At 36.9% G+C, this 16030-nt stretch overlaps 1 protein-coding gene across 1 annotated transcript in view; it reads left to right on the forward strand.

The window, feature by feature from the left end:
- LOC146324967 (acid-sensing ion channel 1-like) overlaps positions 1-6591 on the forward strand; it is a 73066-nt gene extending 66475 nt beyond the window's left edge. The window contains exons 5-10 of the mRNA XM_084720648.1: positions 2973-3123; positions 3245-3301; positions 3463-3616; positions 4168-4259; positions 4354-4433; positions 5405-6591. Coding sequence (XP_084576774.1) covers positions 2973-3123; positions 3245-3301; positions 3463-3616; positions 4168-4259; positions 4354-4433; positions 5405-5518 — 648 coding nt within the window. The 3' untranslated portion in view covers positions 5519-6591. The remainder of the gene's footprint in view (positions 1-2972; positions 3124-3244; positions 3302-3462; positions 3617-4167; positions 4260-4353; positions 4434-5404) is intronic.
- Positions 6592-16030: the final 9439 nt, after the last annotated feature.

Genomic DNA, 16030 nt, shown 5'->3' on the forward strand with positions numbered 1-16030 from the left:
GAATAAGTGCTCTTGGAAGAGATAGATATTTGAAGACAGGAAGGGATTTTGCTGAATGGAGTTTGGGAACTCGTTCCAGCAGAGAGGGGAGAATTTGGAGTGAGAGTTTCGTCACTGTTCACTTGCAGATTGAAGTGAACAAGAAGGCTTATAAAAACTGAAGGAGGGAGGTCCAAGCGACCTGTGATAAAAAGCACAGACAAAAACATAAATGTAGAATTCTCTCAAGGGAAAGAAACAAAACTGTCCTAACTTTGGCAGAAACTATTCTGTACACGTAGCATTATATCACCTATAGTAAGGTTCAAGTAAAATTTATTGGTTTATTACACGTTTACAGCCACCATTTGTACTGGTTATGTGAACATTGTACTCATTAAAGTAATATCTGAGATATTGGAACGTGGCAACATTTCTAGATCAAAGTCTGACGAGGCAAGAAATATGAGAGGTTAGATAATCAAATACCTATGAATGATCATTACCTAATTATTCATTAATATAGTATCTCTAAGTTTGTTCTGTAGTAACTCATTATCTATTATAGTACTCCGTTCAGAGTTAATCAGTTATCAGGTTGTTCCTGATTCACTCGTTCCCCAGTAATTCCTCAGGGTTTTGTATGTCTGCGTCTATATTATGTATTATATTATATTGTAAAGTGTTACCAACGCTTGGTTGCAACCGACAGTTTGTGTAATAATTTTAATATTCGCCTTTGTTTTCTCTTCCAAATCAGTTTTCCCAGGCTGAGATTTGTCTAAAACATGCATGACTGTCTGACTGCTCCTGTGTTTTACGCTGCTGGACTTCTTTTATATCAATATTGTTTTGTTTCTAGATCTCAGCAATTAACTTGGTGAACACTAGGGAGGGAAATCACCAGAGCTCCCTCAACAAACATCCTGTTATATGCTGAGTATTGCAATAACATATGCGTATGCACTTGCTGTTTCAATACTGCATTCATAAATATCAAGCAATGTGCCTACCGTGTTCATATTGTGTCTTTTCATGAATGGCAGTATATGGAAAATAATTTTTTAAAATTTTTTTACTTAACTCCCATGATACTTTGCCTCACAGTAACGAGTCTGCTTCCAGCTGGCTACATGAGGCTGCTGCTGTGTGCACATTTAAATTAGGACAGAAAAAGAAAGCAATTTTCTCTCGATGAAAAATGTAGTCTCCTCAAAGCTTATGACAAACTGCAAAAAATGAGACGCAGCAGAAAAACTGAAACACGAAACAGTCAATAGAATTCAGTAAAAAGCAAAGCTGTGCATTTTGTTACTTTACAAATGTCAGTTTGATTGTAATCTCCTGGAGGAATAAAGAGAAAGAAAAAAATGGGTTACGATTATCATTCATTTACAGTTATAAATTTGACTTGGACAGATGTGATCACTAATTGAGGTTTCCACTGTATTGCAATATATTGCGATTTATTACCTTTTTTCAACTGCAAATTATGTCCCAAAGGAAAACTCTGTCAACATCTGTTTTAACTAATAAGATAAACTTTTCAGTCTGTTCATCTCACCTCAGTCATTTTTACTGCAGCAAAATGAGACTGTCAAGTAGACACACTGAACAGTACTGTCATAAAAACCTGTCATAAATACCAGCATGCAGCAGACAGACTTAACTGTTTGTATTACAGTCTACAGTCCAATTTAAACTGAATGTGAGCGTCTGTGGACCACTAAACCACTACAGGTATTTTAAATGATGCTAATTCAGCAAAAGCTCTCCAGCCACTTCAGGATCAGGGGAATTTGAGAGTAAACTACTGTTAAATTGAAATAAAATTAAATTAAATAAAACAGGTACTCATGAATTAAAATAGAAATGCTAAACTGAAATTAAATTAAATCAAATGCATACTCTTAAATTGAAAATAAAAATGTTAAAATTAAAAATAAATCCCACTGACCGTGACCTCTGCTGACCTCACCAGAAAAAAAAAAACTCAGCGCCATCTGCTGGACTGAAAAAGTAATTGATTTTATTATTCTAATTTTAAAAAGTTCAAAGCAGAAATCTGTAATATATTTACTGCAATAAACTACAAAATGACTGTGATATGTCATCAGAGATAAAGGAAAGATTAGTTTGTCCATTTCATGTTAGAGTTCAAACTAGTGCCGAATGAATGAGTGTCTGTTTATAACTCGTGAGAAATCATTAGTAATATTTTAGGAGCAGATGTTTAAACAGTTAAACTGAGCAATATGTTAATGGAGTCTTGCAGGCAGTGAGACAGGCCTCACTTAACTCCAGAGTGTGTATTTTCAGAGCAGTGGGCTTTTATTTCCAGGATAACGGTCGTAGCTTTTCATTCAAGACAACTGACGGTTTTAAACAGCTGATCAACTTTCAGTGTAGGACTTGTCGGCGCTTGCTGTTGTCATTTTAGGATCTTGTGCTTGCCTTGCTCTCCTGTGGTGTTTCTGCAGCCTGACTGAGTTTCCTTGAGTCTGGGGAGCTGGAGGCGGCAGGAAATAAGTCACTTCAACCATAGATAGACGGGTTTCAACCTATTTGATATACAGTCTGTGGCTCCAGCTCGCTGTTTGGACTGCTGAATTGTTAGATTGCTCCTTTAATTGACATCTGCAATATTATTAATTTCTATTAAAAAAAAGATTGATACTTTGCATTATGCTGTCTTGAATTTTGTTGTTATTATTATAATCACTGATAGGAGTGATAGCCAAGTTAAATCACGTGTCTATTTGTACAGATAGGGAATTAAAACAAAATTTGATTTTGCTGTTTTATTTTTGATTTATTCTTCTATATCTGGCAGCCACCTGCATTTATTCATGCGAGATGTTTGTTCTTTATTTGCCTTAATTTACTCTCATAATAGTTTGGAGCCAAATTTCTGATACTCAAAACAAGTGTGCAAGTGTGTAAACTGCTTATGTCTAATAAGTGATGTGATGTATGATGTGTGGTTGTTGCAGCTGATTTATCTTCCTCCACCCTGGGGAGATTGTAAGGTGACGGCCATGGAGTCAGACTTCTTTGATAGTTACAGCATCACAGCCTGTCGCATCGACTGTGAAACACGCTACCTGGTGGACAACTGCAACTGTCGCATGGTGCATATGCCTGGTAGGAAGCAGCTCTTAATTTCTATTGTGTGAGAGTTACACCAATGATGCTGCAGTGAAGAGCAACTGCAGGCACTTCAAAGAGATGTGACTGATGTGAGTGTGTGCTGCTTTGGTTGCAGGCGATGCACCCTACTGCACCCCCGAGCTATACAAAGAATGTGCTGACCCAGCTCTTGGTAAGAAAAAGGCTTTGTCCACGGCTAGTCTGAATCTTTAAGGAACTGATAGACACACACACACACATGCACACACACACATCATCTCATGACATCTTTAAGTCGCAGCCACATGGATCTGTTCCAAAGGTCAAGCTGAACTCTGGTTTTCTTCTCTGCAGATTTCCTGGTGGAGCGAGACAATGACTTCTGTGTGTGTGAGACGCCATGCAACATGACCAGATACAGCAAAGAGCTGTCCTTTGTCAAAATCCCCAGCAAGGCCTCTGCTAAATATCTCGCAAAGAAATACAACAAATCTGAGCAGTATATTAAGTAAGGAGCAACCAACCACATTCTTACATATATCTATATATATTTATCTCATCTATCAACACACACACATATAGATGGATGGATGGATGGATGGATGGATGGATAGATGGATAGATGGATAGATGGATAGATGGATAGATAGATAGATAGATAGATAGATAGATAGATAGATAGATAGATAGATAGATAGATATTACTACTACTACTAATGATAATAATAATAGTAGTAATTATAATAATGATAATAATAATAATAATAATAATAATAATGAGAAGAAGAAGAAGAAGAAGAAGAAGAAGAAGAAGAAGAAGAAGAAAAACTGAACCATAATGTAGTTATAAACAACTGTGTTCCACTATATTATCATTCATTACCTGTTTATAAACTTAGTGCTCACATCTAGTCATTGACAAAGTCATTAATAAAGAAAATATATGCTTACACATGTAGTGTCTTATAAACATGCATTAAAATTTATATGCAGCTTATTAATGCTGAATAAATAAGTTAATTATTAGCCTATTATTAATGATTTGACTTTCCTCCACAGGGAGAATATCCTGGTTTTAGACATCTTTTTTGAGGCTCTCAACTATGAAACCATTGAACAGAAGAAAGCCTATGAAGTGGCTGGACTGCTAGGTATAGATTTATTGAGTTCCATTATATATTTAGTTATTTTTCTGTCTTTATGGTGGGTGGTAGTTTTTTCATGCACTCACTTTTCTTATTCCAGGTGATATCGGTGGTCAGATGGGACTTTTTATTGGGGCAAGCATACTCACCATTCTGGAGCTCTTTGACTACCTTTATGAGGTGAGACTTCTCCGGCAAAGTGATTAGATTTAAGAATAATCCTGCTGCATGTGACAGTTTGGTTGATACAGAGCTGCAGTTACCACCAAGGACACTGAGGCTTTTTTCTCTGGATTTTTTATGGGAATGTGGGTGTTTTAGCAGCTGTAGAATGAGGTTGTTTTAGCAAGCATAGCTCAGCTCCAAAATGTGTGCAAAGAGTTTACAAAAGCAGGCATAAAATAGAGTCTGCCCACTAGATAATGCTCCCATGAACATTTATTAATATACCGCCATGTGACAATTTATGAAACATCTGAGATACAGCTTACAAGTGCATCTCTAAGGTGGTTGCCTGACAGGTCATGTGATTACAAAATGATAAACAAACAAACAAAAAAAACTTTGTATATAGTACAATAAATACAATGGATCCTGTGACTATGATTCATATGTAGAATATATCCTAAACCACCTGAAAATACCATAACAGAATCATGAGGTAAAAAGCCAGACTTTTATGGTATATCTGTCAGGTGAGTTTAATCAGAACGACTTGAATATCACATGACTAGAGCCAGTTTGAAACATCATATGGTGTGAAATTAATAAATGTTCATGGGAGCTTCAAAATGTACACATTGTAGTATCTTATGCACAGATTCTACAAGTTTTAGACTCAGTGTGCTAAAATTCAACAAGATGTAGGCCCACAAAAAATAACAAAGAAAAGGAGACAGTATTTTACCACCACAGTTTTATCTCTGGTGGTGGAGAAGGCTTTTAAACAGCATTTTGACCTTCATGTTGGGAAATAACACTTACAGAAAATGTATTTGAAGAGTTCTAAACAATTAGCAATATTTTTAATTGTGTTTTGGACACTTGACCTCAGCATTTCTATAAATCCTTGATCAGAAAGCATGCATGTTGCCTCTCTTTTCCTGCAGTGGTTGTTGATCCTGGTGACCTTCTTTTTTTTATCTACTCAGGTGATAAAGTACAAGCTGTGTCGCTGCTCAGATAAGAAGCATAACAACAACAACGACCAGGGAACAGTGCTGAGTTTAGATGATGTCAAGTGTCACGTCAGTAACTTTCATTAGGCCGTGAGGGAGCCGCTGCACTCTCTTATCCCTGAGCGGTATTCATGGACTTTGTTCTTTGCAGTTTGTCAGACTGCAAGAGCAACAGAGAAAGTGTGTGAACTGTTCCTGGTTATAAAGGTTTTTGAGCAACGAGGTGAAATTCAGCGTGTGGCTGCAGTCAGAAGAGGCCACGCAGACAGCAGGACAGCAGAAACCAGTGATCAACATGTTGTGATGAATTCAAAACTGTCAGAATAACTGCATGGTCATCTGTAAAACAACTTTTCAAGACATAGTATCAGATACAGTAATGAGGGCATGAACTAAGCGTAGGTTCTAATGTGTTCAGTGAATCAGCATCAGAAGTCCCAGCTGTGTGATGGTGTTTGTCATCTGTCAATCTGAAGGAGTTTTTTGTAAAATATGTGACGTGACCAGTTCATTTTCACTTACTAAAGTTTTTTTGTTTTATTATTATTATTTTAGGTATTTTGTTTTTTTAGGAATTTGCATATCAGTACTACACACTATTTTCACTTTTGTCCTTTGTGGTTTTTGCTTTCATCTTTGCTCCTTTGTTCTTGACTTTCTCCCCCCTTTTTTTCACCAACTTCCCATTTTATATTCATGTCATCCAGCCTCATCTTATGACAGTCTTCCCTTGTTAAAAATCTGAGCATTTTGCCAATATACTGTACTACCTCATCTTGCAAGGTTGACAGCGCCCCGAAGAATTTACAAGCCGAGCAAATTAATAACAAAAAGGTCATTTTCTTTTATGGAAATGAGCACAGCAGGTTGGAAAAAGAAATCTGGCATTAAAGCAAGCCCACATAACATTTGCTGAACAGCAGACAGGCCTTTTTAACAGAAGACATCTTGACTTACCATAGCAGGAAAAGCACAGGTGGAAATAATTACATTAATGATGGCTGAATTGCATTTAGTTGCTTCAGTTTCAGGGTCTTGTTATTGTGCATGCTGGCTCGCTGTCATGCTGTCATGTCTTACTGGGACCCCTAAATAGACATAGTTAATATTATCATGTTGCCTTTAGGTAGGGTCACATTTATTATGTGCACAAGAAGAATTGATATTTTAATTGATTTTTTATATTTTGTGACATGTTAGCTGACGTTTCCAGACATGGTGTAGGCCATGGAAGTTCCATTTTTCAGTAGATGATAAGTTATATATTATAATTTTAGTTCTGTAAAGTTTTTCTACATTATTTTATAATATGTCTGAAGAAAATGTTTATATTCCCATATTCTTTGTATTTACTGCATTGGGTTACCTGCTTGCTAGCTTGTTAAATTGTTAGCCTCGGCAGCTTGTAGACGCAACAGTTTTGGTGTCCATGCTGCTGTTGCCTAGCAGCGATGTTCTCAAAACTTATCTACTTGAACTCCAAGCATATCATGTACACAACCTCCTGTATCATAACCAGGAGCTCACGAGTTCCATTTGACGGTACTATTAGTATTTTCCTGTGTTTTTCCTGATATGACATGTTGAAATGTCTGCTATGAAAAAATTCACAACCAAGGAACAATTCCAGTATAATGGTAAGCGCTACCTTGCCCATATAGTGTAAAAGAACCACAATTAGATGGGAGATGTGATGAGAAAAGAGTCAGCAGATTGACTCAGTAACATCTGTTTTACAGCAATATCTAACTAAAGTTTACTAACAATAGCTAACATTAGCCACCATAGCTACTGGTCATACCAGATCAAGTAAGGTCAAAGCATGGACTGAATTGAATTGACTTTAGAATAGTTCAATTTTTAGGACAAAAGCTTTATGACGGAAGTTAGATGAAAAGATGCCACTCATTTCTGTTTGTATAATATAAAACTTGCTATGAAGCTAACCGGTTGTCTTAGCTTAGCACAAAGACAGGAAACAGTGGTAAAGAGCCAGTCTGGCTGCATCAAATGACAACAGCAGAAACGTTCACAAATCAACACGTTACACCTCATTTCTTTAATCTGTACCAGTGTACAAACAACATTTTATAGATAAGTTCCTGACATAAGCGATCCTACAAACACATAATGACCCTGCGACATTGCAAGTGTCACACATCATTTGTGACATTGTAGTGATGTTACTGCAACATTACAGTTGCGTTACTATTAGTTACTTTGCTACTACAAGTACCAGGTATTCTGTGGTATTTTTGCAATGTCTATTCAACGTCCTCTGTATGATGTTTCCTGTACTTTATACAATGATCTTGCTGGAACGTTGCTAAAAAGTCACAACATCTCCAAAATGAGGTGAAAACATCGAAAATGTAGTGGTGACATTTAAATATCTTGCTGGCGCCGACACTCAAGAATTTCACTTGGTAGGTTGCTACAACGTCACAAAAGTTACACTGCAACTACGCTCCTACAAAGACTTTGTGTTAGTTGGGTAACGATGAACAGAGATGGGAACAAGTCAGCGGTAACCAGATGTCGTAGTTTGACCACAGCTGTTTTGTTTCACAATGTGTAAAACTCCAAAAAGTCTTTTTTGATTTTGTCAAGTCACGTCTGAAGTCACCACATTTGTGACTCAAGTCTTACTAGAGTTCAAGTCGTGTGACTGAATGCACCCAGCCAAGAAATAGTCCGCAACATAACCACTCTGTAAAACCACTCTATGACATTTTTACTCTTTTCCAGTCTTTATGCTAAGCTAACCTAACTAGCTGTTGGCTGTATACGAGAGTGGTATCTCATCTAACTTTCAACATATGACAGCAAAGTATTGAACTTTTTCTTTAAAACAGTTTTTTGAAGAACACACAATAAATGAGCTAAAACAGCTATCTTAACATGAATGCACGTCATTGAACAAAAGTCTAAAAATCTTTTCTGTGTCAACCAGGTGCTACATACGGTATGATTTGCTTTTAATGACAATCACAGTTTACTGTAGATCTCGTAAGAAAATTTAAAAAATATCTATAAATGTGTATTATTTCCTGGCAAGAGTACAAAACAGACTTAAATGAAGGGAATGTCATCCATTTTTACATGTTGGCTTCATGTCAATTTTGTCCATCACATTTAAGGGAATTTACCTTCAGGTGTATTAACATGGCAAGATAAAAATTCATGAGTATAAATATGTTGAATGTGTTTTACCATCGTCTAGGGCTCTAAGTTGCATGTTGCACTGTACAGTTTGGCGTCTTAAACGTGGTCCATGGATGGACAGTTAATCTGCACGTCTGACTGCAGTTTGTCATCATCCGTCCGTGTGTTTATATTGTGAGCATGATTTATCTGTCTGTGTTCATTCACAAGCTGATAAAGAAAAATTCAAAATGCTGCCCTCATATCCAAAACACTGTATCTGTTATAGGCTGTAAACATGTCATGTGCATGTTCAAAGGTTTGTCTCTTATGCTGTCTCTATTCTGACTCTGTTTACAACCAAACCATTTTACAGTTTTAATTGCAGATTTTTATTTAATCTACTTGCACTCAGTCCCATTGAGCTCTATGTTATTCTCAATTGGAAATGGGAATTGTATAGCGTGTAGCTGTGTAGTGTTATTATCAAGCACAATCATACCATCAACTGTAATGTAATGTAAATATTGCAATGACTATTGATAATCTTACTGTATTAGAATAGTTTGTCTAATCTGTCGATTGTTGTACTTGTATTTATTTAATATAGATTAGCTGTGTGTCTTGACTCAATTTTTCTGTACATATGAGAAGTATATTTATCAAAGACAGTATTAAAGTATGAGGCCATTTCTTTTTATATTGCTAAAGTCACTGCAGCTTCTATCATCAGAAAAATGAAGATGAACAGCTGGATTGTTGTTTTCAAGCGTCCACTGCATGAGGTCGTGCATCTCAAAACAAGTCCTCCGGCCGCCATGCTTTCAGGTTTTTGCCTCCATTTTTAAATTTCCATTTTCGTTTCAGATATGGAAAGATGATTATTTCAGTCTGGTGACGTATAGATAAATAATGAACTTGAAGCAGTTGTTATATTGAAGATTAAATGCTAACTTTATGTAACTTTTATTCACTTTAAGGTGTTCTGTGTCATTATTTATACTCATGTTGTGGGGTAACAGTGGGGTAACAGTGGGGTAACACAAACAAGTTTAATGCAGTTTTGTAGGACAGGTTCGGCTCTGAGTCGTCTTTGGATGTGAAATGCAAATTAGATTAATCTATAGCAGAAATAGCTTTGGTAGCACTTTCAGTAATGCCCATGTCTATAATGCATTATAAACACACTTGTAATATGTCATAATCTTACTATAGCACAGTACAGTTATAGTTATAAGCACACATAAATATTCATAATGCTTTATAACAATGATATATGATGATATAAATCATTAAAAATGTTTTACATTTGTATTATGATCATTGTTACAAAGCTTATCATATAATTTTCTGTATATTTTTCCACTTGTTTACCATTTTCAGCTGTGTGGCTCTGGGGAACATTTTGATGAATGTCCATCAAATTTTCTTTAGATCCTCTGGCTTTTTTTTTAGTCCCTTCATGAGGTTCACATTTGTGGCTCTGAGAAGCTGTTGAGACGTATTGCTGCAAAATTTACACGTTGTTGCCCCTCAGGATGAATTGCAGTAACTTTGGTGTGCCTAACCTGTGGCCTGTTTGCACCTTTTCTGTTCTCTTCCAGCTTCAGGTAATTGGTATAGACAGAGTCATCCACTTGGGACGAGCCCCCAATTTGTTATGTTCGGCTTGAAGGGTCATGACAAATAAAGGGAGAGACACCAAAAAATGCATTTAAATTAACTGATTTATTTACAGAAACATGACTTCAGTTGCAGAACAGATGTGGGTGGCAGTAAAGTGAGTGGATGTGTGGGGATTACAGAGCACAGGTGTGGAAAAATGGTTAAGGAACCCAACAAAGCGTATGGAGAGAGTTTCCCCCACAGACATCATGCTGCGCTCTAGTCAAAGTCAGTTCGGAATTTTCCAGTTGTAATTTCCAACTTTCAATTTTCAAGCGCTGCAGGTGCACGATGCTAAATGTAAATAAAAGACATTGCTGACTGTGACAAACTGGTGTTCCTTTAGGCTGTCGCAGGATCTCCCCTGGTTCTAACTGAGGAGCACTTTTAATGTTTTCCTGAATAACCTTTGAGCAGAAATTTGAATTAAATACCTTTTAGTTGATGGTTTACAGTGTGTGCTTCCATGGGTGCTGCCATTGTTGTCTAACATCAGACAACTGTGTTTGAACTGACAAAGGGCCATCATATCGGAGGTCACCTTTCTTTATAATCAACACCATCATCAGATCAAAATGTCTTTGTCCAATACTTTAACTTAACTTAAAAACTAAACATTATTCCTATCTGTCTCTGCTGTGTTTTGTGTTTAATGCTCAGCAGCAAATGTTGGCATGCTAAAACAGTCAACTGAAATGGTGAACGTTATACCTGCATGTTAGCATGCTGATCTTAGCATTTAGCTCAAAGCTCCACTGTACAGTACAGCCTCACAGAGCTTCTAGCTTTGGCTCAGTGACTGTTGAGAGAATGCAGAACTACTCAAATGTAATCACATGAGGAAACACTCATGACTTTATCATATTAATGTTTGTGGTGGAGATTATAATCATGGAAACTCAGGCTGCAAACCCTCTTTTTAATAAAGTAAGCCGAATTTTCTCAGTTTGTGCTTGCTCATAAGAACCAGAGTGCTGAATCTGGAGTTTTGTTGCTTCCTACATCCCCTCTTCTCTTAGTTGTTCCAACTGTTACGCAACAACGTCCTCTTTTGTTTGAGCCCTCCAGACCAAATAATTTCTCCCACACTGATCTTTCTGTGGTCACTCTCATGACTTTTAATGTGCTGGCTATATTTTGCACAGTGAAAAAAACCAACACAACCTACATCCTGTGAACATACTGTGGGGAAAACAAGAAGAAGACATAAGGCTCTGTAGGGCACTAGTCAGGCAAATCCTTCCTGCTACACTTCTAAATAGTAATAGTTAATGATGTAGCTGGTGGAGGTGGAGCTTTTAAGCATTTTATATATAATAATACATAATTTATTTGTCAGTTTATTAGTATGTTACTGTGATATGTGTTTCTAATAGTCTTCCCACACTGATATAAAACCACCAACACTTCTCTCAATACAACTCAACCGCACCACAAACAGCTTCCAGAATGACAACAAAGTTGATTCAACGCTTCTCTAAAACAGTTTCAGCCAAAAAAACTGAACATTAAAACTTTCACAAGACAGAAGATATTACAGAGTTGTTGTATTGGATTGCAACTATATGGTCAATACCAATAATATAGTGTATAAAAAAAATGTCAGTCTTGACCAGCCTCCATAGCACTTAAACAGCTTTATTAAAGGTCGTAAATTTCTAAAGCTGTTTGTTGATTTCAGCTCGCATATAACACAATCACCCCCATGAAACTGGTTGGAAAGCTCGGCACTCTGGGCACGAGTTCCACACTGTGCAAGTGCATGTTGTGCGTCCTCACAAACAGACCCCCAGACAGTTTGGATTGGTGGTCTCACCTCCTCCACTCTACTGCTGCATACCGGAGGCTGCGTGCTCAGCCCACTCATGTTCACGCCGTACCACCATGACTGCAGCCCCCGACATAGACAGACATCTACTGTGAAGTTTATGATGACACCACCATCTTTGGCTGGATTACAAACAACAATGAAACTTCACATCGGGAGGAAATCAACAATCTTGGTGCAGAGGCAAGGCGAGACAAGTTTTTTTATATAGCACCACTCAGACACATGGCAATTCAAGGTGCTTTACAAAAACATAGAAATGCATTAAAATACAGCATTAAAAGAACATTAAAATTGCATTTCAGATCATTAAAAACAAAGCTAAAAGCCAAACAATAAATGGTTAAAAACATTACAGAAGCTGCATTTCAAAAGCAAACATAAAACAAAAGCGACAGCAGACAAATAGAAAAACAGCTACAGATTATCTTAACAAGAAGTTGTGTATCTGCTTCACCGGAAAGCTGCAGTAAACAGTCATGTTTTAAGCCCTGATTTAAATGAGCTGATGGTTTCAGCTGACAGGTGGGGAGCAGAGAAACTAAAAGCTGCTTCACCTTCACCAAAGAACAACCTACTGCTCAACATCAGCAAAACCAAGGAGCTGATCATTGTTTTTTTTTAGGAAAAAAGAGGCAAACACACACCACTGTTGACATGAGTGAAGCTGAGGGGTGCAACAGTTTTAGGTTCCTGAGAATCGACATCACAGAGGACCTGGCATGGATGTCAAACATATCCACCCCACTGAATAAGGCTCAGAGATGGCTGCACTTTTTATGAAAAATTAAGATGGCAAAATCCCTGTGCAAAGTTCTTGTTAACTTTTTATAGAGGAGCAATAGAAAGCATCCTGACTGGACACTACAGGTGTAACAATGCATTGATGTGGATCAATATATCGATTCAATGTTCAACAATCCAATATTATCTGTGGAAAGGGAAAACACTGATCTCTATCATCATCTTTAAGATAAAGCTTTATTTTGAAAATCCCATGGCATGTCTGTGTCATAGATGTTTGAAAAAGTTAAGTCATAAAATTAATTAAATCATAAATTTGTTGCTTTTTGTGAGATGAAATGTGAATGTGTCAAATGAACATCGTCTGATATCGATCACAGACCCCTGCTTTGGTTAGAACTGAAATCGTGGTCGACTTTGAGATATTGGCAAACTCCAGAATCGACACAATATCATTTCCTGGTGAAACTTGCGATTAACTCCCGTAGTGGAAACTTCACAAAAGTGTCAGTGATATCAGGGAGATGAGGTGCCTGTGTGGAGCCCAAAGGATACTGAAAGACCCCCACCCACAGCTTGTTCACCTCGATGCCATCAGTCAGGAGATACAGGAGTAACTGCTGCCGTATGACCAGACTATTAGAATCAACCTCATTCTCTACATGCCACCATAAATGAATCACTCCTCTCATAAACCTCAGCTCGACAGATTGCACACTGAACTGCACCTACTTTTCTCCTGGCCTGTACACTTTGTTCTTTTTTATTGCCTGTTTTATTGTATTCTACAAATGCATATCACTGTGTTGAGAGTGAGTGTTAGATTTTAATACACTTGACAAATTCTCTCTGCCTGCTTATACTTGTCAGGTCAAGAATGTTTTTTTTTTTAGTTTAGGTGGTTTTGTGGCACAGATAGATATCAAGGATCTATCTGTGCCAAGGAAGTATCCTGGGCGCTCTTTTATGTTCTTCCTACATCATTGGTCAACATGATGTCATATATCACTACTTGGTAGATAATACACAACTGTTATGTAGTTGCGAGAGATGTGGGAGGAATTTTAGACTCGGAACTACATTTTATTTACCGTTTCAACAAGGTTACACCTATTTTTCATCAGAGACTCCTTGCCAAAGTTAGATTATTTTTTAACTCAGAATGATGTTAAAATGCTGATACGTGCTTATTTAGATACATGCTTAATAAATAGGCCACCTAAAAGCCACAGTTTTAACCCAATAAACTGACAACAGAGTGTTGATGATATTCACATGGTGTCAACTCTGAATCTGCAGTGTAACCAGTAACCGTAAACATCAATATATAGATAAATATCAATACTGATACTGAATATTTGAAATGCTTCCAATACTTGTTTTTCACAGGTGCACTTTCTCATTCTTCTGTGCAACAGTGAGGTGACACAGTGCTGACACAGTCCCATCTACACTCACTCACAGTGCTGTCTTCTTCTCTAAGACTTGTCTAACATTTTATGTCACCACTGTCACCAATTTTTCCCCATGGTATCGAAAACTGATATTTTTTTAAGTACTGTATCGAAATGAGAAATTTGAGCATCGTGACAACACTATATAGCTGTCAAAGTAAGCGTGATGGAGTAACAGCAACATTTCCCTCTGAACTGTCAGGAAGTTTAGAAGTATTATGAAGCATCATTTTTATATACTCAAGTTAACTACAAGTACTTCAGAATTTTACTTGTATACAGCTCCGCCTAGCTGTTCACTGAGATTACAAAGTTGTCTGTACAGTGGGAACTGCTGCAATAACCTTCTCCTGCAGCACATCACAGGTACATAAATGGGAAACCAGTGCAGATAAAGTTCAAGGAATGAGAAGTGACTTTACAAACAACCTGTCACAGAGTGAGTGTGCTGCAACCAGCAGTGGGACAAGTGATCAGATCACTTAGTAGAATGCAGAATTAGTTCCTTACATAAGTTCACATTATTGTACATATTATACAATGTATTTGTTTATTGGCGTTTTCATCTGGAACAATGCATCATATTTCAAGTTAAGATGTTCTGTATAAAAAGTTTAAATATTATATTTTGTATGATAAATCCTGATCTGTGAAGTTACTATAGCTTCCAAATAAATGTAATGAAACTACAGTTATGCCCCTGAAATGCTGGGGAGAAGTAAACAGTGATGGAAGTAACAAAGTATTAGCAGCAAAATGTACTCAGCTATTAAAGTAAAAGTACACATTAGGTAGAACTGTCCCTTTCAGAGAGTTGTATTGTTGTACAGTATTATTGGAATATCAGGATTTTAATGTTACAGCAGGTGAAAGCGGAGCACATTTTATCTATTTAACTGCTATACTGTTGGACTGATTGAGCTATGGCAGGATATCATTTCTTTTATAAATTGATCATGTGTTTTGTTTGTAAAATCTGTAGTGGAGTACAGAGGTGGCAAAAGTACACACATACAGCCTCAAGCAGAAGTACAGATACTTGTGTTTTTTTTTTTAAATAAAAGACTGGTAAAAGAAGAGGTACTGATTCAACTTTATCACTTAACTAATAGTGAAAAGGTACAGGCTCAAAGTGAAAGTTTCTGTGCAAAACGTCGGAACCTCACCTTTTCTTCCTCTTTTGTGTCGTTTTCATCTTATTTCATCATGTTACGTGCTTTTTCATCTTGTTGCATTGTTTATGTCTTTTTTTCGTCGTTTTTGTCTTGCTATGTCTTTTTGGCTTTCCGTGTCTTTTATGTTTTTTTCCGTCTTGTTATGTTGTTTCTGTTTTGTTGCGTCTTTTACGGCATTTTCATCTTATTACGTAATTTTTCGTCATGTCATGTTGTCTTGTTACGTCTTTTCAGTAATTTCCTCGTTATGTCCAATCCATTTAGGTTGAAATCAGTATTCATGTTCGTAAGGTGGAAAGTGATGATACAAAATAAAAATTATCTATGATTCTAGTATCAATAAAGTAATGAGGTTCTTTAGAAAATGTAAGGAGTAGAGAGTATATATATTATGTTAAAATGTAGGGAGTAAAAGTAAAAAGTTGTCAGAAAATAAAAAACTCACGTGTAGCACAGATACCTGAAAACTGTACCTCAGTACAGTAACTATTTGAACTCACTTCCTAACATGATTCAGAGGTGTTGACACCATAAAGCGCAAAGCAATAAGTCTGCAGAGTTCACGTGGAGACTTTTGTCCCATTTACTT

Source organism: Lutjanus erythropterus, chromosome 6, assembly GCF_056507025.1.
Source record: "Lutjanus erythropterus isolate fLutEry1 chromosome 6, fLutEry1.hap2, whole genome shotgun sequence".
Classification (NCBI taxonomy): Eukaryota; Metazoa; Chordata; class Actinopteri; order Lutjaniformes; family Lutjanidae; genus Lutjanus; species Lutjanus erythropterus.